General features: G+C 41.1%; 1 protein-coding gene across 3 annotated transcripts in view; it reads right to left on the reverse strand.

Annotated features, from left to right (window-relative positions):
- LOC109877366 (contactin-4-like) overlaps nucleotides 1-23,364 on the reverse strand; it is a 219,870-nt gene that overhangs the window by 178,413 nt on the left and 18,093 nt on the right. For all 3 annotated transcript variants that reach the window (XM_031791209.1, XM_031791254.1, XM_031791153.1), the window contains exon 2: nucleotides 13,633-13,769. In XM_031791209.1, coding sequence (XP_031647069.1) covers nucleotides 13,633-13,687 — 55 coding nt within the window. In that variant the 5' untranslated portion in view covers nucleotides 13,688-13,769. The remainder of the gene's footprint in view (nucleotides 1-13,632; nucleotides 13,770-23,364) is intronic.

Consider the following 23,364-nt stretch of genomic DNA (forward strand, 5'->3'; position numbering starts at 1 on the left):
TTCACAAGAACTAACCAACGTCTTTCATACACTGTGCACTGACTTAACCGTCATTTCTATGACTGGAAGAATGTAATCTACTCACAAAAATGTTTTAAGTGTGTGCACTTTAAAAAATGTCACCATCCACAACGCAGACGTCAGCAACAACCTTAGATCGTTGTTACTTCCCCCTTAGCCCCCTAATTATTATATAACCTAAATAACTTGCATCTGGCATAAAAACAGATAATGACAGGAGTTACAAAACAATGAAACTTTGATAAATGTTAATGCTATCAATGACCTTTTATCTATACTTAACCTAATTATGTATATTTTGCCAGAATCGGAGGAGAGCTTATCTGTTCAACAAACCAAATTATTTCAAATAGAGTTACTGCTATAGAGGCAATCATTCGATCATGACAATAGAAGTTAAAATCTTCTATTTTCATCTGTTGTCAAATACTTCAACTTTATGCCGTTGACTCTGCAGTAAATTCTACAGTTTAAGCATAGTGCAGTTTTTTTCCCCTTTTTTTCTATAATAATCAAAATATGACTCAGTATCAATAATATGACACTGTGAATCAATGATATGACACTGATATTGGGCCTTGATCGTTTTCTGATTACCATCCTCCATTGTCCAGTCGTTATATAATACATTTTCTGAAAGCCTAGTTTAAAAAAATAATGTATTTAACTTGAACAAATTCTTATTTACAATGACTCCCTACAGGGAGGAGGTGAGGGCCCTCGGAGTGTGGTGTCAGGAAAATAACCTCACACTCAACGTCAACAAAACTAAGGAGATGATTGTGGACTTCAGGAAACAGCAGAGGGAACACCCCCCTATCCACATCGATGGAACAGTAGTGGAGAGGGTAGCAAGTTTTAAGTTCCTCGGCATACACATCACAGACAAACTGAATTGGTCCACTCACACAGACAGCATCGTGAGGAAGGCGCAGCAGCGCCTCTTCAACCTCAGGAGGCTGAAGAAATTCGGCTTGTCACCAAAAGCACTCACAAACTTCTACAGATGCACAATCGAGAGCATCCTGGCGGGCTGTATCACCGCCTGGTATGGCAACTGCACCGCCCTCAACCGTAAGGCTCTCCAGAGGGTAGTGAGGTCTGCACAACGCATCACCGGGGGCAAACTACCTGCCCTCCAGGACACCTACACCACCCGATGCTACAGGAAGGCCATAAAGATCATCAAGGACATCAACCACCCGAGCCACTGCCTGTTCACCCCGCTGTCATCCAGAAGGCGAGGTCAGTACAGGTGCATCAAAGCTGGGACCGAGAGACTGAAAAACAGCTTCTATCTCAAGGCCATCAGACTGTTAAACAGCCACCACTAACATTGAGTGGCTACTGCCAACACACTGTCAATGACACTTACTCTACTCCAGCCACTTTAATAATGGGAATTGATGGGAAATGATGTAAATATATCACTAGCCACTTTAAACAATGCTACCTTATATAATGTTACTTACCCTACATTATTCATCTCATATGCATACGTAGATACTGTACTCTATATCATCGACTGCATCCTTATGTAATACATGTATCACTAGCCACTTTAACTATGCCACTTGGTTTACATACTCATCTCATATGTATATACTGTACTCGATATCACCTACTGTATCTTGCCTATGCTGCTCTGTACCATCACTCATTCATATATCCTTATGTACATATTCTTTATCCCCTTACACTGTGTATTTTTTGGAATTGTTAGTTAGATTACTTGTTCGTTATTACTGCATTGTCGGAACTAGAAGCACAAGCATTTCGCTACACTCGCATTAACATCTGCTAACCATGTGTATGTGACAAATAAAATTGGATTTGATTTGATTTGAGCCTACCGGGGAACAGTGGGTTAACTGCCTTGTTCAGGGGCAGAATGACAGATTTTTACCTTGTCACATCAGGGATTTGATCCAGCAAGCTTTCAGTTAGTGGCCCAAAACTCTAACCACTAGGCTACCTGCCGCCCCAAAAGTATACCGTATCTATGCACACCAAATAAACCAATATAACCCATTCAACCTTGACATGAGGTAATGATTTCAGGTTCCATAATTCTCCTTATGTTCAGGGGGTGAGAGAAGGTATTTGAGTACTCACAGGAGGGCTTCCATGATGGGAAGTGTTCTTTGTAAGGCCTTATTCCTTTAGTGTACAATATATTGGTCCACAATAGACATTCAACTTTTTATTTTTGTTATGTGTTTTTTTAGAGTCAATGTTTTTATTTATTATATTTTGGGGCCCTTCTCTTCGGAAGACAAAAATAAAAGTTATTTTTCCCACTTTTTATTTTGTAGTTACATGTACAGTGCCTTCGGGAACTATTCAGAACCCTTGACTTTTTCCACATTTTGTTACGATACTGTCTTGTTCTAAAAAATATATTTTTTTTTTATATCTTCTCCTCATAAATCTACAAACAATAGCCCATAATGACAAACCAAAAACAAGTTTTAATACATCTATTAAAAATAAACAAATAAAATATCACATTTGCAGAAGTATTCAGACCGTTTACTCACTCTTTTGTTGAAGCACCTATGGCATTGATTACAGCATAGAGTCTTCTTGGGTATGATGCTACAAGCTTGGCACACCTGTATTTGGGGAGCTCTGTCAGGATGGATGGGGAGCATTACTGCACAGCTAGAGTGCATTCAGAAAGTATTCAGACCCCTTGACTTTTTCCACATTTTGTTATGTTACAGCATTATTCTAAAATTGATTTAATCATTTTTCCCCCTCATCAATCTACACACAATACCCCATAATGACAAAGACCCGTTTCTCAGTACTTTGTTGAAGGACTTTTGGCAGCGATTACAGCCAAGGTTTCTTGGATATGAAGCTACATGCATGGCACACCTGTATTTGTGGAGTTTTTCTCATTCTTCTCTGCAGATCCTCTCAGATGTTGGATTGGGTTCAAGTCCAGGCTCTGGCTGTGCCACTCAAGGATATTCAGACACTTGTCCCGAAGCCACACCTGTGTTGTCTTGGCTGTGTGCTTAGGGTTGTTGTCCTGTTGGAATGTGAGCGTTCGCCAAAGTCGGAGGTCCTGAGCACACTGGAGCAGGATTTCACTAAGGATTTCTCTGTACTTTGCTCCGTTCATCTTTCCCTTGATCTTGAATAGACTCCTAGTCCCTGCCGCTGGAAAACATCCCCACAGCATGATGCTGCCACCACCATGCTTCACCGTAGGGATGGTGCCCGGTTTCCTCCAGACGTGATGCTTGGCATTCAGGCCAAAGAGTTCAATCACGGTTTCATTAGACCAGAGAATCTTGTTTCTCATGTTCTGAGAATCTTTAGGCACCTTTTGGCAAACTCCAAGCGGGCTGTCATGTGCCTTTTACTGAGGAGTTTCTTCTGTCTGGCCATTCTACCACACAGGCCTGATTGGTGGAGTGCTGCAGAGATAGGACGACATTCCAGAAGGACAACTATCTCCACAGAGGAACTCATTAGGTTCTTGTTCACCTCCCTGACCAAGACACTTCTCCCCCGATTGCTCAGTTTGGCCGAGCGGCCAGCACTAGGAAGAGTCTTAAGAATGGTGGACAGAAAGTACTTAAACATGATACATTGAGTTTTCAGTTCTATAACTATTATAGAACATGAGATTATAAAACCAACCCTCAGCTCTCAGTCTATCCCACCTATCTCCCTAAACCGCCCTCTTATGTTTTCAAAGTGCCATATATTATTCAATTGTGCTGTGATGTTTCACATGCATTTCTAATCGCATAGTATCTACAGATTGTAAGTTAAAGATGAATACAGTTGAAGTCGGAAGTTTACTTACACTTAGTTGACTGTGCCTTAAACAGCTTGGAAAATTCCAGAAAATTATGTCATGGCTTTAGAAGCGTCAATTTGAGGTGCACCTGTGGATGTATTTCAAGGCCTACCTTCAAACTCAGTGCCTCTTTGCTTGACATCATAGGACAATCAAATGAAATCAGCCAAGACCTCAGAAAATAATTGAAGACCTCCACAAGTCTGGTTCATCCTTGGGAGCAATTTCCAAATGCCTGAAGGTACCATGTTCATCTGTACAAACAATAGCATGCAAGTATAAACACCATGGGACCACGCAGCTGTCATGCCGCTCAGGAAGGAGACGTGTTCTGTCTCCTAGAGATGAATGTACTTTTGTGGAAAAAGTGCAAATCAATCCCAGAACAACAGCAAAGGACCTTGTGAAGAAACTGGAGGAAACAGGTACAAAAGTGTCTATATCCACAGTAAAACGAGTCCTATATCGACATAACCTGAAAGGCCGCACAACAAGTTAAAAGCCACTGCTCCAAAGCCGCCATACAAAAGCCAGACTACGGTTTGCAACTGCACATGGGGAAAAATATCAAACTTTTTGGAGAAATGTCTTGTCTGATTAAACAAAAATATAACTGTTTGGCCATAATGACCATCGTTATGTTTGGAGGAAAAAGGGGGAGTCTTGCAAGCCGAAGAACACAATCCCAACCGTATAGCACGGGGGTGGCAGCATCATGTTCTGGGGGTGCTTTGCTGCAGGAGGGACTGGTGCACTTCACAAAATAGATGGCATCACGAGGAAGCAAAATTATGTGGATATATTGAAGCAACATCTCAAGACATCAGTCAGGAAGTTAAAGCTTGGTTGCAAATGGATCTTCCAAATAGACAATGACGCCAAGCAAACTTCCAAAGTTGTGGAAAAATGGCTTAAGGACAACAAAGTCAAGGTATTGGAGTGGCCATCGCAAAGCCCTGACCTCAATCCTATAGAAAATGTGTGGGCAGAACTGAAAAAACATGCGTGAGCAAGGAGGACTACAAACCTGACTCAGTTGCACCAGCTCTGTAAGGAGGAATGGGCCAAAATTCACCCAACTTATTGTGGGAAGCTATTGGAAGGCTACACCGAAACATTTGACCCAAGTTAAACAATTTAAAGGAAATGCTACCAAATACTGATTGAGTGTATGAAATAATTCACTCTACTATTATTCTGACATTTCACATTCTTAAAATAAAGTGGTGATCCTAACTGACAGGGAATTTTTATTATGATTAAATGTCAGGAATTGTGGAAAAACTGAGATTAAATGTATTTGGCTAAGGTGTATGTAAACTTCTGACTTCAACTGTATTTTTACTAAAAGTATCATTATATTGTTGATTGATTGACTGTGGATTTCCAAATCTCCCAACAGTGCTATTTGCAGGGTACATTTTTCAATAAATGTTGCTGCACTGTCGGAACTAGAAGCACAAGCATTTCGCTATCACCGCAATAGGATCTGCTAAACACGTGTATGTGACAAATAAGATTTGATTTGATTTGGATTTTTCAGCCATTTTTGAACCAGTGACCAACCTGTGTCTTTGTAGCACACTCTGCAGTGCTGAGATGGTTGTACGTCCCATATACAGTGGGGCAAAAAAGTATTTAGTCAGCCACCAATTGTGCAAGTTCTCCCACTTAAAAAGATGAGAGAGGCCTGTAATTTTCATCATAGGTACACTTCAACTATGACAGACAAAATCAGAAAAAAATCCAGAAAATCACATTGTAGGATTTTTTATTAATTTATTTGCAAATGATGGTGGAAAATAAGTATTTGGTCACCTACAAACAAGCAAGATTTCTGGCTCTCACAGACCTGTAACTTCTTCTTTAAGAGGGTCCTCTGTCCTCCACTCGTTACCTGTATTAATGGCACCTGTTTGAACTTGTTATCAGTATAAAAGACACCTGTCCACAACCTCAAACAGTCACACTCCAAACTCCACTATGGCCAAGACCAAAGAGCTGTCAAAGGACACCAGAAACAAAATTGTAGACCTGCACCAGGCTGGGAAGACTGAATCTGCAATAGGTAAGCAGCTTGGTTTGAAGAAATCAACTGTGGGAGCAATTATTAGGAAATGGAAGACATACAAGACCATTGATAATCTCCCACTGATAATCTTCCACGCAAGATCTCACCCCGTGGGGTCAAAATGATCACAAGAACGGTGAGCAAAAATCCCAGAACCACACGGAGGGACCTAGTGAATGACCTGCAGAGAGCTGGGACCAAAGTAACGAAGCCTACCATCAGTAACACACTACGCCGCCAGGGACTCAAATCCTGCAGTGCCAGACGTGTCCCCCTGCTTAAGACAGTACATGTCCAGGCCCGTCTGAAGTTTGCCAGAGAGCATTTGGATGATCCAGAAGAAGATTGGGAGAATGTCATATGGTCAGATGAAACCAAAATATAACTTTTTGGTAAAAACTCAACTCGTCGTGTTTGGAGGACAAAGAATGCTGAGTTGCATCCAAAGAACACCATACATACTGTGATGCATGGGGGTGGAAACATCATGCTTTGGGGCTGTTTGTCTGCAAAGGGACCAGGACGACTGATATGTGTAAAGGAAAGAATGAATGGGGCTATGTATCGTGAGATTTTGAGGGAAACCTACTTCCATCAGCAAGGGCACTGAAGATGAAACGTGGCTGGGTCTTTCAGCATGACAATGATCCCAAAAACACCGCCCGGGCAAAGAAGGAGTGGCTTCGTAAGAAGCATTTCAAGGTCCTGGAGTGGCCTAGCCAGTCTCCAGATCTCAACCGCATAGAAAATCTTTGGAGGGAGTTGAAAGTCCATGTTGCCCAGCAACAGCCCCAAAACATCACTGCTCTAGAGGAGATCTGCATGGAGGAATGGACCAAAATACCAGCAACAGTGTGTGAAAACCATGTGAAGACTTACAGAAAACGTTTAACCTCTGTCATTGCCAACAAAGGGTATATAACAAAGTATTGAGATAAACTTTTGTTATTGACCAAATACTTATTCTCCACCAGAATTTGCAAATAAATTCATAAAAAATCCTACAATGTGATTTTCTGGATTTTTTTTCTCATTTTATCTGTCATAGTTGAAGTGTACCTATGATGAAAATTACTGGCCTCTCTCATCTTTTTAAGTGGGAGAACTTACACAATTGGTGGCTGACTAAATACTTTTTTGCCCCACTGTACATCACATTCTGTTTGTGGATATAATTTCAATCAGCTTCATGAGGTAGTCACCTAGAATGCATTTCAATTAACATTGTTAAAGGTTAATTTGTGGAATTAATGCATTTGAGCCAATCAGCTGTGTTGTGACAAGGTTGGGGTGGTATACAGAAGATAGCCCTATTTGGTAAAATACCAAGTCATATTATGGCAAGAACAGCTCAAATAAACAAAGACAAACGACAGTCCATCATTACTTTAAGACAAGAACTTTCAACGTTTCTTCAAGTGCAGTAGGAAAAACCACCAAGAGCTATGATGAAACTGTCTCTCATGAGGACCGGCACAGGAAAGGAAGACCCAGAGTTACCTCTGCTGCAGAGGATAAGTTCATTAGAGTTACCAGCCTCAGAAATTGCAGCCCAAATAAATGCTTCACAGAGTTCAAGTAACAGACACATCTCAACATCAACTGTTCAGAGGAGACTGAGTAAATCAGGCCTTCATGGTCGAATTTCTGCCACAAAAAAAACATTACTGAAGGACACCAATAATTATAAGAGACTTGGTTGGGCCAATAAACACGAGCAGTGGACATTAGACCGGTGGAAATCTGTCCTTTGGTCTGCTGAGTCCAAATAAGAGATTTTTGGTTCCAACCTCTGTCTTTGTGAGAAACTGAGTAGGTGAATGGATGATCTCCGCATGTGTGGTTCCCACCATGAAGCAAGGAGGTGGTGGTGTGATGGTGTGGGGGTGCATTTCTGGCGACACTGTCAGTGATTTATTTAGAATTCAAGGCACACTTACCCACCATGTCTACCACAGCATTCTGCAGAGAAACACCATCCCATCTGGTTTGCAAAATTACCCAAAACAGGCTGCCTCCAGGCTGTGTAAGAGCTACTTGACCAAGAACGAGAGTGATGGAGTGTTGCATCAGATGACCTGGCCTCCACAATCACCCCACCTTAACCCAATTGAGATGGTTTGGGATGAGTTGGACTGCAGAGTGAAGGAAAATGCTCAGCATGTGTGGGAACTCCTTCAAGACTTATGGAAAACCATTCCTCATGAAGCTGGTTGAGAGAATGACAAGAGTGTGCAAAGCTGTCATCAAAGCAAAGGGTGGCTACTTTGAAGAATCTAAAGTCTAAAATATATTTTGATATATTTAACACTTTTTTGTTACTACATGATTCCATATGTGTTATTTCATAGTATCGATATCCCAAATCAAATCAAAAATTGTATTGGTCACATACACATGGTTAGCAGATGTTAATGCGAGTGTAGCGAAATGCTTGTGCTTCTAGTTCCGACAATGCAGTAATAACCAACAAGTAATCTAACTACCAATTCCAAAACTACTGTCTTATACACAGTGTAAGGGGATAAAGAATATGTACATAAGGATATATGAATGAGTGATGGTACAGAGCAGCATAGGCAAGATACAGTAGATGGTATCGAGTACAGTATATACATATGAGATGAGTATGTAAACAAAGTGGCATAGTTAAAGTGGCTAGTGATACATGTATTACATAAGGATGCAGTCGATGATATAGAATACAGTATATACGTATGCATATGAGATTAATAATGTAGGGTAAGTAACATTATATAAGGTAGCATTGTTTAAAGTGGCTAGTGATATATTTACATCATTTCCCATCAATTCCCATTATTAAAGTGGCTGGAGTTGAGTCAGTGTCAGTGTCAGTGTCAGTGTGTTGGCAGCAGCCACTCAATGTTAGTGGTGGCTGTTTAACAGTCTGATGGCCTTGAGATAGAAGCTGTTTTTCAGTCTCTCGGTCCCAGCTTTGATGCACCTGTACTGACCTCGCCTTCTGGATGATAGCGGGGTGAACAGGCAGTGGCTCGGGTGGTTGATGTCCTTGATGATCTTTATGGCCTTCCTGTAACATCGGGTGGTGTAGGTGTCCTGGAGGGCAGGTAGTTTTCCCCCGGTGATGCGTTGTGCAGACCTCACTACCCTCTGGAGAGCCTTACGGTTGAGGGTGGAGCAGTTGCCGTACCAGGCGGTGATACAGCCCGCCAGGATGCTCTCGATTGTGCATCTGTAGAAGTTTGTGAGTGCTTTTGGTGACAAGCCGAATTTCTTCAGCCTCCTGAGGTTGAAGAGGCGCTGCTGCGCCTTCTTCACGATGCTGTCTGTGTGAGTGGACCAATTCAGTTTGTCTGTGATGTGTATGCCGAGGAACTTAAAACTTGCTACCCTCTCCACTACTGTTCCATCGATGTGGATAGGGGGGTGTTCCCTCTGCTGTTTCCTGAAGTCCACAATCATCTCCTTAGTTTTGTTGACGTTGAGTGTGAGGTTATTTTCCTGACACCACACTCCGTGGGCCCTCACCTCCTCCCTGTAGGCTGTCTCGTCGTTGTTGGTAATCAAGCCTACCACTGTTGTGTCGTCCGCAAACTTGATGATTGAGTTGGAGGCGTGCGTGGCCACGCAGTCGTGGGTGAACAGGGAGTACAGGAGAGGGCTCAGAACGCACCCTTGTGGGGCCCCAGTGTTGAGGATCAGCGGGGAGGAGATGTTGTTGCCTACCCTCACCACCTGGGGGCGGCCCGTCAGGAAGTCCAGTACCCAGTTGCACAGGGCGGGGTCGAGACCCGAGGTTGGAGGGTACTATGGTGTTGAATTCCGAGCTGTAGTCGATGAACAGCATTCTCACATAGGTATTCCTCTTGTCCAGATGGGTTAGGGCAGTGTGCAGTGTGGTTGAGATTGCATCGTCTGTGGACCTATTTGGGCGGTAAGCAAATTGGAGTGGGTCTAGGGTGTCAGGTAGGGTGGAGGTGATATGGTCCTTGACTAGTCTCTCAAAGCACTTCATGATGACGGAAGTGAGCGCTTCGGGGCGGTAGTCGTTTATCTCAGTTACCTTAGCTTTCTTGGGAACAGGAACAATGGTGGCCCTCTTGAAGCATGTGGGAACAGCAGACTGGTATAGGGATTGATTGAATATGTCCGTAAACACACCGGCCAGCTGGTCTGCGCATGCTCTGAGGGCGCGGCTGGGGATGCCATCTGGGCCTGCAGCCTTGCGTGGGTTAACACGTTTAAATGTCTTACTCACCTCGGCTGCAGTGAAGGAGAGACCGCATGTTTTCGTTGCAGGCCATGTCAGTGGCACTGTATTGTCCTTAAAGCGGGCAAAAAAGTGATTTAGTCTGCCTGGGAGCAAGACATCCTGGTCCGTGACTGGGCTGGATTTCTTCCTGTAGTCCGTGATTGACTGTAGACCCTGTTAATCCCATCTTCACTACTATTCTATAATGTGGAACATTGTGTGTCCAAACCTTTGACTGGTACTGTACCTCAACTGGTATGTCATCCGGCCCTGGAGTTGTCCCAGGCTTAAAGGCTTTAATTACATCAAGAAGTTCTTCCTTTACAATTTTGCCCTCACACAAGTCTTTCTGTAAGCTGTGAATTTTACACTATTATTTGGAAAACAATTCCTTACAGTTAACCTCAGTTATTGGAAATGGAGGAGACTGAAAAGAGAGCACAATGCTTAAAGTATTTTGCTTCTTCTTTAAAAAATATAATTAGGTGAATCATGGATGACTCATTTGTAAGTTTCTGTAAATTATTTTTGGTAGCATTTCTATGTTGAAGATTCAAAAAGAATTTGGTGCATTTTCACAATTTTCTGTTCAATTGGCTTTATTTGTAATGATATTGTACTTGTTCTCGAATAAGTTTCATTTTTTCCTCTAACTTATTATCTAGGGTACAGTTTTTATTGCTATCGATTTGTACTGTTATTTCCTCTAATTCCTTTGTTAATATGAACTATTTTGACCAAAATAGTTTTGGTTTTAAAGATGAGTATTGACTTCCATGACCTCTGAAGGCACATTTAAAAGTGTCTTATATAATAAGGGGATCTGCTATACCTATGTTATGCAGGAAAAAGTCAGTTTTAAAATAATTTGTCTTGGTTAAAAACAGGTTGTCATCCACTAGGTTTTGATTACATTTCCAATATTCTGTAAGAGTAATGTGGATGGCAATTATTTGATGGTCCAACCAAATTGTGGCTCCTATCAAAACTTTTTTGACTTTTCGTGCCAGTGTGAATGATACAAGAAAGTATTCAAGACGACTGGCTTGATTAAGCCACACGCATGTATATCTCACTAGGTCTGGATTTTTAAGCCTCCATATATCCACTAGTTCTAACGTGTCCATGATATTTGTAATTTCACAAAGTGCATGTAGTGTGATTTCCTTTGAAATCCATTGGTGTACTTAAAACTGTATTATAATCTCCCACCATAATAATAGTGTCATTTGTTGCTTTTGAGTTCCATAGATTAGTATATACACTGCTCAAAAAAATAAAGGGAACACTTAAACAACACAATGTAACTCCAAGTCAATCACACTTCTGTGTAATCAAACTGTCCACTTAGGAAGCAACACTGATTGACAATAAATTGCACATGCTGTTGTGCAAATGGAATAGACAACAGGTGGAAATTATAGGCAATTAGCAAGACACCCCCAATAAAGGAGTGGTTCTGCAGGTGGTAACCACAGACCACTTCTCAGTTCCTATGCTTCCTGGCTGATGTTTTGGTCACTTTTGAATGCTGGCGGTGCTTTCACTCTAGTGGTAGCATGAGACTGAGTCTACAACCCACACAAGTGGCTCAGGTAGTGCAGCTCATCCAGGATGGTACATCAATGCGAGCTGTGGCAAGAAGGTTTGCTGTGTCTGTCAGCGTAGTGTCCAGAGCATGGAGGCGCTACCAGGAGACAGGCCAGTACATCAGGAGATGTGGAGGAGGCCGTAGGAGGGCAACAACCCAGCAGCAGGACCGCTACCTCCGCCTTTGTGCAAGGAGGAGCAGGAGGAGCACTGCCAGAGCCCTGCAAAATTACCTCCAGCAGGCCACAAATGTGCATGTGTCTGCTCAAACGGTCAGAAACAGACTCCATGAGGGTGGTATGAGGGCCCGACGTCCACAGGTGGGAGTTGTGCTTCCAGCCCAACACCGTGCAGGACGTTTGGCATTTGCCAGAGAACACCAAGATTGGCAAATTCGCCACTGGCGCACTGTGCTCTTCACAGATGAAAGCAGGTTCACACTGAGCACGTGACAGACGTGACAGAGTCTGGAGACGCTGTGGAGAACATTCTGCTGCCTGCAACATCCTCCAGCATGACCGGTTTGGTGGTGGGTCAGTCATGGTGTGGGGTGGCATTTCTTTGGGGGGGCGCACAGTCCTCCATGTGCTCGCCAGAGGTAGCCTGACTGCCATTAGGTATCGAGATGAGATCCTCAGACCCCTTGTGAGACCATATGCTGGTGCGGTTGGCCCTGGGTTCCTCCTAATGCAAGACAATGCTGGACCTCATGTGGCTGGAGTGTATCAGCAGTTCCTGTAAGAGGAAGGCATTGATGCTATGGACTGGCCCGCCCGTTCCCCAGACCTGAATCCAATTGAGCACATCTGGGACATCATGTCTCGCTCCATCCACCATTGCACCACAGACTGTCCAGGAGTTGGCGGATGCTTTAGTCCAGGTCTGGGAGGAGATCCCTCAGGAGACCATCCGCCACCTCATCAGGAGCATGCCCAGGCGTTGTAGGGAGGTCATACAGGCACGTGGAGGCCACACACACTACTGAGCCTCATTTTGACTTGTTTTAAGGACATTACATCAAAGTTGGATCAGCCTGTAGTGTGGTTTTCCACTTTAATTTTGAGTGTCACTCCAAATCCAGACCTCCATGGGATGATAAATTTGATTTCCATGGATAATTTTTCTGTGATTTTGTTGTCAGCACATTCAACTATGTAAAGAAAAAAGTATTTAATCTGAATATTTCATTCATTCAGATCTAGGATGTGTTATTTTAGTGTTCCCTTTATTTTTTTGAGCAGTGTATATTTTCAAATAAGTGCTTCATCATTATTTGGACCATATAGACTAATTAGCCACATCTGTTTATTGTCCAATAGCATATTTAAAAGGGATATACCTTCCTTGCAGATCTGTTTGGACAGTTTGCACATTCGGATCGAAATTGCTATTAGTTAATATCATCACCCCTTTTGAGTTTCTTTGCCCAAGGTGAGTTTCTTTGCCCACTCCATGGTGCAGTGTTATTTACCACAGAATCAATGTCATTGCCATTTTTTTCCCTCTAATGATTAAATCTCACACTGATTTGCAATCATTGCATCCAATTTAATATTTTCATTTTTAGTTTCATGTCTGCAACACAATCTCCTCCTTTATATTCATAGTGATTAAACTAACTTCAGTCAACCTTTACTGACTGACACCCCTTCCATACAATTATTTACTTTAACAACCCCCTTTCATATTAAATACATTTAGCAACCTCATTATTTGTATTGTAATGGAACAAAAATTATGATTTATGTTTGCCTGTGGCAGGTGTAATTTGAGTTAGCTTCATTCTAAACTATGGATTTCACACTGCAACCTGCCCTAAATACATAAGAATAAGGACACAAAACTTCACAAAAATAGCTCTTGCGTGCATCAAAAGTTCTTAATAAGGTACGTTACCTGCCAGGCACCCCATGAGTGACTTCAGCACCAGCAGTTTCCATAGCAACATCATCGTCAGATTTCTGGGGTCAAAGTAGACTCACATCCAATCACAAATGTATGGAATCCTTTTGGTACCTTTCTGGGTCTTCACTCTGTATAACAAGAGACAGGTGAAATGAATTCCATGATAAGATACAAAGACAGTACTTTTCTCAAGGACTATCTACCGAATATTGGTTAAACATTAAAGCTGAAATCCTTAATTGAAACAATTACAAATTACCCAGAGAAATTTAACCACTCTTAAATTCAAAGCGAGCTATGTGTGCAAGGATTGAAGGCAGTTCTACGGTAAAAGAGTGACTTTGAATTTGCAATCATTGGTTTTTGTTTGATATCAAAAGTATAGTTTTAACTATGTTTTAAGGCTATACAGTGTTTGTTTACATTTACTTTGTTTACAATTGTTGGCATAAAACAGGCTTATATTTTGGGTTCTAATGTGTAACAAAGGTTGTACTAAGCTCATGAGGCATTTCTAAGTTTTTTCTTCAAGAATGAATAGGTACAGTATATATCATTAATCATATCCTATAAAGTATTTGTTGGGGTAGCCTAGTGGTTAGAGCGTTGGGCTAGTATCCAGAAGGTTGCAAGTTCAAATCCCCAAGCTGACAAGGTACAAATCTGTAGTTCAAAGGCACTTAACCCACTGTTCCTAGGCTGTCATTGAAAATAAGAATTTGTTCTTAACTGACTTGCCTAGTTAAATAAAGGTAAAATAATCTAACTTTAAAGGAATATGATGGCATGCCTCGCTTCTGATGTCAAGGACTAGGGCAATGCTTTCCAAACTGTTAACCTTCACGGCCTACTGTAGACCGTCATTCGGTTAGATATTTAGATTTTCAAAATGATGAATGTATCAGAAATTAATCTAGCTATTACAGTGAAAGAATACCATGCTACTGTTTGAGGAGAGTGCACAGTTATGAACTTGGAAATGTATTAATTAGGCACATTTGGACAGTCTTGATACACCATTTCAAACAGAAATGCAATGATTCATTGAATCAGTCCAAAACTTTGCACATACACTGCTGCCATCTAGTGGCCAAAATCTAAATTGTGCCTAACCTGGAATAGTACATTATGGCCTTTTTCCTTGCATTTCAAAGATGATGGGGCACATTTTTTTGTTTACAAAAAATATATATATATATATTTGTATTATCTTTAACCAGATCTGTGTTATATTATCCTACATTTATTTCACATTTCCACAAACTAAAGAATATGCATATCCTTACTTCAGGTCCTGAGCTACAGGAAGTAAAATTTGGGTATGTCATTTTAGGCAAGAATTGAAAAAAGGAAACCTTGAATGTGAACAAAGACATTACTTTGAAAGTATACATTAAATTAAGTAATTAGATGATTGAGTTAAAAACTTACTCTATATTCTCTTGCACCCCCCCCCCCCCCAAAAAAAACCATTACATGTACAATGTAACTCTCAATGCACAGACTATCATAAAAAATACCTTACTCCTTTTTTCTCCCTCCCAAAGTCAGGCTGGAGCCTATTCTATTTCATGAAAAGCTACAGAGGCAAAAATAGCAAAAATAGCACAGATTTCATGTTTGGCGCAAAGTAATTACGAGTGACATGCATTCCCACACCCATGAACAATACAGTTCCAGACACACCTATTTTTAAGCCTATTTTGGTAGCTCCTTCTTGAACATACAGTGGCACATCTACACTTAATAATACCAATTCACTTCTACGTTCATAAACGTTGCATGACACAGCAGGAGATGAGGTGTAAAAAAACATGTCAGTGATCCCAGTGTCAGATGTGTTTAATTCCCCAGCAGAAATACCAGGGGTATCGCCATGGAATCTGTACCCAAACCTGAAGAGCCTGCATTGTTTCAGAGGGATAGTAATTATCTGAGTGCTCCAGGCCATCAATGTAAAGAGCAGAAGAGAAGGGGGGGGGGGGGGGGGATAAAAATAAAATCAATGCCATCCAGAGACAGTGTCCCATGGCAGTACTTTTACAACATTAGCTTACTGTAACCTGCTGCCCTACAGACAATATAATGCTTACTCATTTACATCAGGACAGGAAACTGCATTCTGTTTGGTAGGAGTGTAGTGTAAGGTGAACTTTGAAACGTGGTCATTTTGTTATTGTCAGTCTTTAAATAAGTATTTCATATCGTTTGTTGAAAGACAAATATGATCCAATTAGGATTTATTCAGAAGCTGACACAACTAATTGCTGTATTGTTTAAATTTGAATTACCCATTTCCCTCTCATCTCCTCTCCTCAACTCCAAACCCCAAAAACAACACGTTTTTGGAGAGGACAGAATAATATGTGTACATCTCAAAATGAGTGATTGTTCAAAGTAACTCAAATGAAAAAAATAAGCTTATAAGATAGTTCCTGTTTTCAGGGTCTCTCAAAGGTTTGCATGGACTTTGTCAACAGCTAACTGATTCACGTGCTGATGTTTGAGCCTTTGTTATTTCCTCGAGTGACGAAGGTATATCTAAATCAGTGATGGACTATTATCTACTTGTCCTCTGTGACTGAGAGTTCTGTCATCACAGGCCCCAATTCAATCAATTATAAACAAATGTAAAACCGCACTGAGGGTTATCTCAGAATGTTTACACTGTCTCTGAGATGTTCCTCTTAAGGACCTTGTCATTGCATAAAAAGTGCCAAATTGGGATAGATATGGGTTTCAGTAGCAGGGAGAGGAAGTAGAGATGTAAATGAAACAGAATGGGGGTAGGCAGTTGGATGTACAGTATGCAGCTTGCCACAGAGTCTGAGAGAACAACATAGAATAAGTCTGAGGCAAATGTCAGAAGCTGCGTCTGGAAAAGCTGTGTACACTCGTTACAAAGGCAATACAGCAATATGACAAGCTAAGTAATGCAATGTACAATTTGAAAAGCTTCTCTAGAAAACAAGCTGCAATGATCCCATGTCCCCTAGGTAAATACATGTTTATTCATGGATCTAGTATATAATAACAACCCACACCATCCCATTACACCGCAAACAGGCTCTTGTTGGCTTTTCACTATCTAAACAGAGGCAGAAGCAGTATTGAAAGTCTTCTTCAGTTCTTGCTTACTGAATTGTAATACTACATTTCAAAGACACGCTTGAGCAATGCAATAATCATAGGTTCCAAAACACTAGGAGCAAGAAATCAATATGAGACCAGAATATTGTATTTTCTTCACTTTCAGAAAAATATGGTCTGAAACTTAAGCCTGGATTTGTCAGTGGGTCACATTTAATATCTTATCTTTATTTCAATCAGCGTCCTCTAATGAATCCCTCTCCCTGAAGATTCAAGATGTATTTCCTTTACAACAGCTGGATGAACTGGTTGCAAAATCTGCCATTTATTTGGACCACCTCAATCACACACCATAACTTTATGAAGACGTAGTGTTACTTCCATCAACCCAGTTCTCCAATAAAAGAGTTAGGTACTGTATCTCACTATGGGAAACACGTTGGGCATGACCAAACACAGAAGCTCCAATGACACCACATCTGTCAAAGAAAGACAGGTCCCAGAAGTGACAGGGGAGCTCCGCCTCCCTCATATAAACCACTGCAGAACCTAGACATGACATTCTCGATCTCTTCCACATGAAAACCACATTAGAAGCTGTCCTCAGCAAGTCTGGATTATCAGTCTTCTAATCAACATTTCACCACAAACATTACAAATGAATGACACACCATTTAATGATGTACTATGCAGAAATTGGTCCGCCATTTCCTGGCTTCTAAAATTCGAATAGTTCGCTTAATTCAGTTTATGCGACAAAACAAGCAAGTATAGTGTAGATAATCATTGTACCATCTAAATTGCTATGAAATATATTTTCCATTATAAAAATATATTATTTTCAGCTGTTTGAACCAGGTGTACAAAACCGAAAGTAAAAGACACAAAAACAAAATTTAAGAATGGGAAGCATAGAAATAGTGTACATAGAACAGATCTACCGCTTTTTAGACTTGCTTTCAACGAGAATGACAGCTCTATAACAGAAAAGGTTACATATTGCAGCTTTAAATATCTTTGTAACCTGGGGGCTGTCCTATGAGAGGCTTTTCTTGTTGGGTAATGTCCTTAATTTGTGTGGCAGACATGACATGATAGTGTATCAAATGATGTGTGCTGAGCAACGGAGGTCAGATAACTGACCATTGATACATACATCATAGCATATGCCTATGGTGATATCTTATTATGGTAATAATAGCACAGACCTCTGAGACAAAGGTAGGCTCAACATTGACAATAAATTATGCCTCAACAGAGTTAAGTGAATGAGAGAATGAGCTATTACATAAGCTATTGTATAATGATCAGATATTGTATTTTACTGCACTTGTAATGCTTGAGTAATGACTACTGGTGTCCTAATTAATCACAAACCATATGAACTTCAACAGTGATAAAGGCTTTTACAGACTTGGTCTACCAGACATTTCTCTACCATGGGTTTTCAACTTGGATGTCTTTCTCTCATTGTCCTGCCACAAGCAGTCTATTGCTTGAATAGAAAGGTACACGGGGTATCAAGAGCCCTCTCACACCACGACAGCATTAGAACAGTCCCTCTCAGGGTCGAGCACATTCATTAATGGGAATAGAAGCATTCAAAACTGTTGTAAGGAAGAACACACAATAGCTACCTAGGGCTTCAACTTCCAAAAATACATAGCCTTACATTGTCCTTCTTAGCAGCCAGATTACAACCTCTCCTTCAACGTGACCAAGAGAAAGGACATGATTGTGGACTACAGGAAAAAGAAGACCGAGCACACCCCCATTCTTATCTACGGGGTTGCAGTGGAGCAGGTTGAGAGCTTCAAGTTCCTTGGTGTCCACATCACCAACAAACCTACATAGTCCAAGCACACCAAGACAGTCGTGAAGAGGGCACGACAAAACCTATTCCCCCTCAGGAGACTGAAAATATTTGGCATTGGTCCTCAGATTCTCAAAAGGTTCTACAGCTGCACCATCGAGAGCATAGTAATTTAAAGAGCAGCAGACACTACAGAGGGCAGCAAGACACTACAGAGGGCAGTGCAAACTGGTTGCATCACTGCCTGGTATGGCAACTGCTCGGCCTCCGACCGCAAGACACTACAGAGGGCAGTGCAAACTGGTTGCATCACTGCCTGGTATGGCAACTGCTCGGCCTCCGACCGCAAGACACTACAGAGGGCAGTGCAAACGGCCAAGTACATTGCTGGGACCAAGCTTCCTGCCATCCAGGACCTCTATACCAGGCAGTGTCAGAGGAAGGCCCTAAAAATTGTCCTAGTCATAGACTGTTCTCTCTGCTACCGCACGGCAAGCGGTACCGGAGCGCCAAGTCTAGGTCCAAGAGGCTTCTAAACAGCTTCTATCCCCAAGCCATAAGACTCCTGACACCTAATCAAATTTCTACCGAGACTATTTGCATTGCCCCCCCTCTCCCCCTCTTTTACACCCCTGCTATTCTCTGTTTTTATTTTCTATGCATAGTCAATTTAATAACTCTACCTTCATGTACATATTACCTCAACGAATAAACAGCCCCGCACATTGACTCTGTATCGGTACTCCCCTGTATATAGTCTCCCTATATTTATTTTACTGCTGGTCTTTAAATTACTTGTTACTTTTATCTCTTATTCTTATCTGGTTTTTTTTACAACTGCATTGTTGGTTAGGAGCTCGTAAGTAAGCATTTCACTGTAAGGTCTACAAATGTTGTATTTGGCGCATGTGACTAATACAATTTGATTTGACTTGGTTCTTTGTATGTAACCTTCTTGTCTGAAACACGTCTTGTCTGTAAGAATCCCATTATACTCTGCTCTACTCTGTCTGGACACAGTGCATTGCCTTAGCTTGACTTTTTGTATAACCACCATAATGAACATCAGAATAGAGGAGCAGACAGCCTTGAGCTAAAACACAGCACACAAATCCCTTTCTTATAAAGCTGTGCAACCTCTGCCAGCTTGGAGCACAATAAACAGAGAAACTACTATAACACTGCTCAACTATCAAGATGTCCAAGAGTTCTGTTGCTGACACAATTGCTGTACTGTTTGGAGGTACAGGAAATGATTCACGAAGCCTGTTCTGATCCTCATTTAGAAGTAAGTTGATCAATAAATATTCCAGTAATATTCACAATAATATTGATTGAATATCCAGAAGTATTGACTAGAACTACAAGCTACAAGTATCAACTAGTAGTATTAATCACTTCTCAAAGTGAAATCTACCAGAATATCTGTAGACTGGTCCCATCTGTATGTGCTTTAGGAGCCAACTCCCTTGACTATCTTTCATGTCATGTCATGTTATGCCATTACATATGGCATGAAGGCCACAGTCAGAGGGATTGGCTGAAGCACTAACATACCTGAGACTGGGCTAGAACATCAGTGCCTCATATTACTAACAGAATGGTATCTACTCCTGATAAAAGCACCGGCTGAAACACAGTGGGTGTTATCAGTGGTGACTAGATGTTGGCAGGGGACAATTAAAGTAACTGCCAAGTGAAAATCTTATTTAGAAACATTTATATTCTGTTAAAGATGCACTATGCAGAAATTGCTCAGACATTTCTGGGTCAAAAATTATATTTCAGTTTATGTAATAAAGCAAGCAAGTATAGTGTAGAGAACCATTGCAGCATATAAAACGCACTGAAATATATTTTCCATAACCAAAAATATTTTATTTTCCACTGTTTGAAGCTGGTGTACAAAACTAAAAGTAAAAGATGCAATAAACTCAATTTAAGAACAGAAAGCATAGAAATATCACACATAGATCAGACCTACTGCGTCATAGATTTGCTTTCAATGAGAATGACAGCCCTAAAACACACATTTCTATAGGAATTTGGCCGAGTCGACATCTATAACTCATGTCCAAATAATGTTGTTTACTCATCCTATACTTGTATTTGTGGCCAAGGCATAAATGCTAGGAAAAACACTTTCAAAAAACCTCTTTAAACTTATTTCAGCAGACTGTTTAAAAAATACTTGCTATTTCCTCATAGAACATGGGTTATCTCCCTGAGGAGGATGAGCTGGCCAATCAGTGGCCTACTTGCATGAATATCTTTAATGACCGTTATATGCCCACACCATTCCAACACAGAACAGCTGCTATTTAACATAATGAAATTACAATTTTTGGTAAGGTAAACTATTTCACTCATGTTCTAAGTAATTATAGGTCATATTTCACAGAAAGCTGGAAACACTGGGCAGTTACTTTAAGTCACGTAGATCATCCAGGGGAGCGATATAACCAGCTCCATCACTAATACATCAGTATGTCTCTCAAACCTATGCTCACTGGGCTGTCGCGCACAAGCCACATTACAATATAATGTGTTTCCTCGTTATTAAACCCAATGGAAGCTGAACAACTTGAGTCGTGTGCAGTAATTGAACTCCATATAATGAGGTCAAAGTATGCAGCATTACCCTTTCTGTGAGGTCAAGAATACAGCATCAACATCAATGAGGTTAACGGAGGTTTGAAATCAATTAATTTTTCAAACTAGAAAATGCCAAAGCCTTGTAACCACCAAGCCCCCACCAATCATCTCCCTCAACTATACTTGACATGGATGCTTGAATTCCCTCGCAGACGAGACAGTAAAAAAAAAAGACTATTTCACACCATGACAATTGTCCCAGATTCACATGGATAAATAAAGAATAGAAATAATAAAATAGTTGCATTCATAAGAAACCTGAATCAAACCCAAGGCTCATCTGCACAGTATATAACTCACCTGCCATACAGTATATGGATATTTCCATTGATAAAGTGAATGAATATGAAACAGACCCTTCGAATTATTCAAGATTATTATTAAATAGCTGACCTTTTTAACATGTCCAGCACAGAGTAGATATTTTATAACCTGCTGTGATTTATGTGTATTTGACTGCAGATACTTGATGCTGCGTTGCTTTGTACATTTGTAAGGCTGACTAGATAATGCTGCATGCTGCGTAGTAGGTTTTATAAACACTAAGCCATTCTGGTTGCCTACTTCCCTTGAATGCAGCGGTCAATTATTTAACCTCAGGAGTCATATTTTTAGCCTTTCTAGAAAGCATAGCGTGTCCACCAGTGTTATCCTCCTGGATAGCATTTCAACACTGAACAAACGTGTTCATATCATTCTTTGCCTTTGATGCCCTTTCAGTTGACTTTCTGTCAATCACCCAGGTAATTTTCCATGTTTGAAATGCACCAGAATGAATAAGAACTTCCATAATCTCTTAATTGCAGCACTAGGAGGTCAGTATTTTGCTATTTGCATGTACTGTAAATTTCATGAGTTTCCCTGAAAACATTAGCCAAGACATTTCCCCTTATATGAGCAACAGGGGACATTTTACTATCTGTGTAAATGAAAGAAGTACACGAATAGTACTCATGCTGAACAGTGTGTCATACCTCTACCAAAAAAACATGTTTTTTGCTCTGAATATTCATAATTGAACAAATAGAGCCATCAACACACCAATGTCGCTCTTGCTGCTGGTGATTCCCTGATCCACCTCTACGCAGACGACACCATTCTGTATACATCTGGCCCTTCTTCGGACACTGTGTTAACTAACCTCCAATGGAGCTTAAATGCCATACAACACTCCTTCCATGGCCTCCAACTGCTCTTAAACGATAGTAAAACCATATGCATGCTTTTCAACTGTTCACTGCCCGCACCCACCCACCCACCCAACTAGCATCACTACTCTGGACAGTTCTGACTTAGAATATGTGGATAAGTACAAATACCTAGGTGTCTGGCTAGACTGTAAACTGTCCTTCCAGATTCATATTAAACATCTCCAATCCAAAATTAAATCTAGAATCGGCTTTTATTTCGCAACAATGCCTCCTTTACTCACGCCGCCAAACATACCCTCGTAAAACTGACTATCCTACCGATCCTCGACTTTGGCGATGTCATTTACAAAAATAGCTTCCAATACTCTACTCAGGAAACTGGATGTAGGCTCTCACAGTGCCATCCGTTTTGTCACCAAAGCCCCTTATACCACCCACCACTGTGACCTGTATGCTCTAGTCGGCTGGCCCTCGCTACATATTCGTCGCCAGACCCACTGGCTTCAGGTCATCTATAAGTCTATGCTAGGTAAATCTCCGCCTTAACTCAGCTCACTGGTCATGATAACAACACCCACCCGTAGCACGCGCTCCAGCAGGTATATCTCACTGGTCATCCCCAAAGCCAACACCTCCTTTGACCGCCTTTCCTTCCAGTTCTCTGCTGCCAATGACTGGAACGAATTGCCAAGATCGCTGAAGCTGGAGACTTATATTTCCCTCACTAACTTTAAACATCAGCTATCTGAGCAGCTAACCGATCGCTGCAGCTGTACATAGCCCATCTGTAAATAGCCCACCCAATCTACCTACCTCATCCCCATATTGTTTTTATTTACTTTTCTGCTCTTTTGCACACCAGTATTTCTACTTGCACACCATCATCTGTTCATCTATCACTCCAGAAGTAATTTGCTAAATTGTAATTACTTCGCTACTATGGCTTATTTATTGGCTTACCTCGTCACGCCATGTGCACACACTGTATATAGACTTCCTTTTTTTCTCTATTGT

This window comes from Oncorhynchus kisutch, linkage group LG1, assembly GCF_002021735.2.
Source record: "Oncorhynchus kisutch isolate 150728-3 linkage group LG1, Okis_V2, whole genome shotgun sequence".
Classification (NCBI taxonomy): Eukaryota; Metazoa; Chordata; class Actinopteri; order Salmoniformes; family Salmonidae; genus Oncorhynchus; species Oncorhynchus kisutch.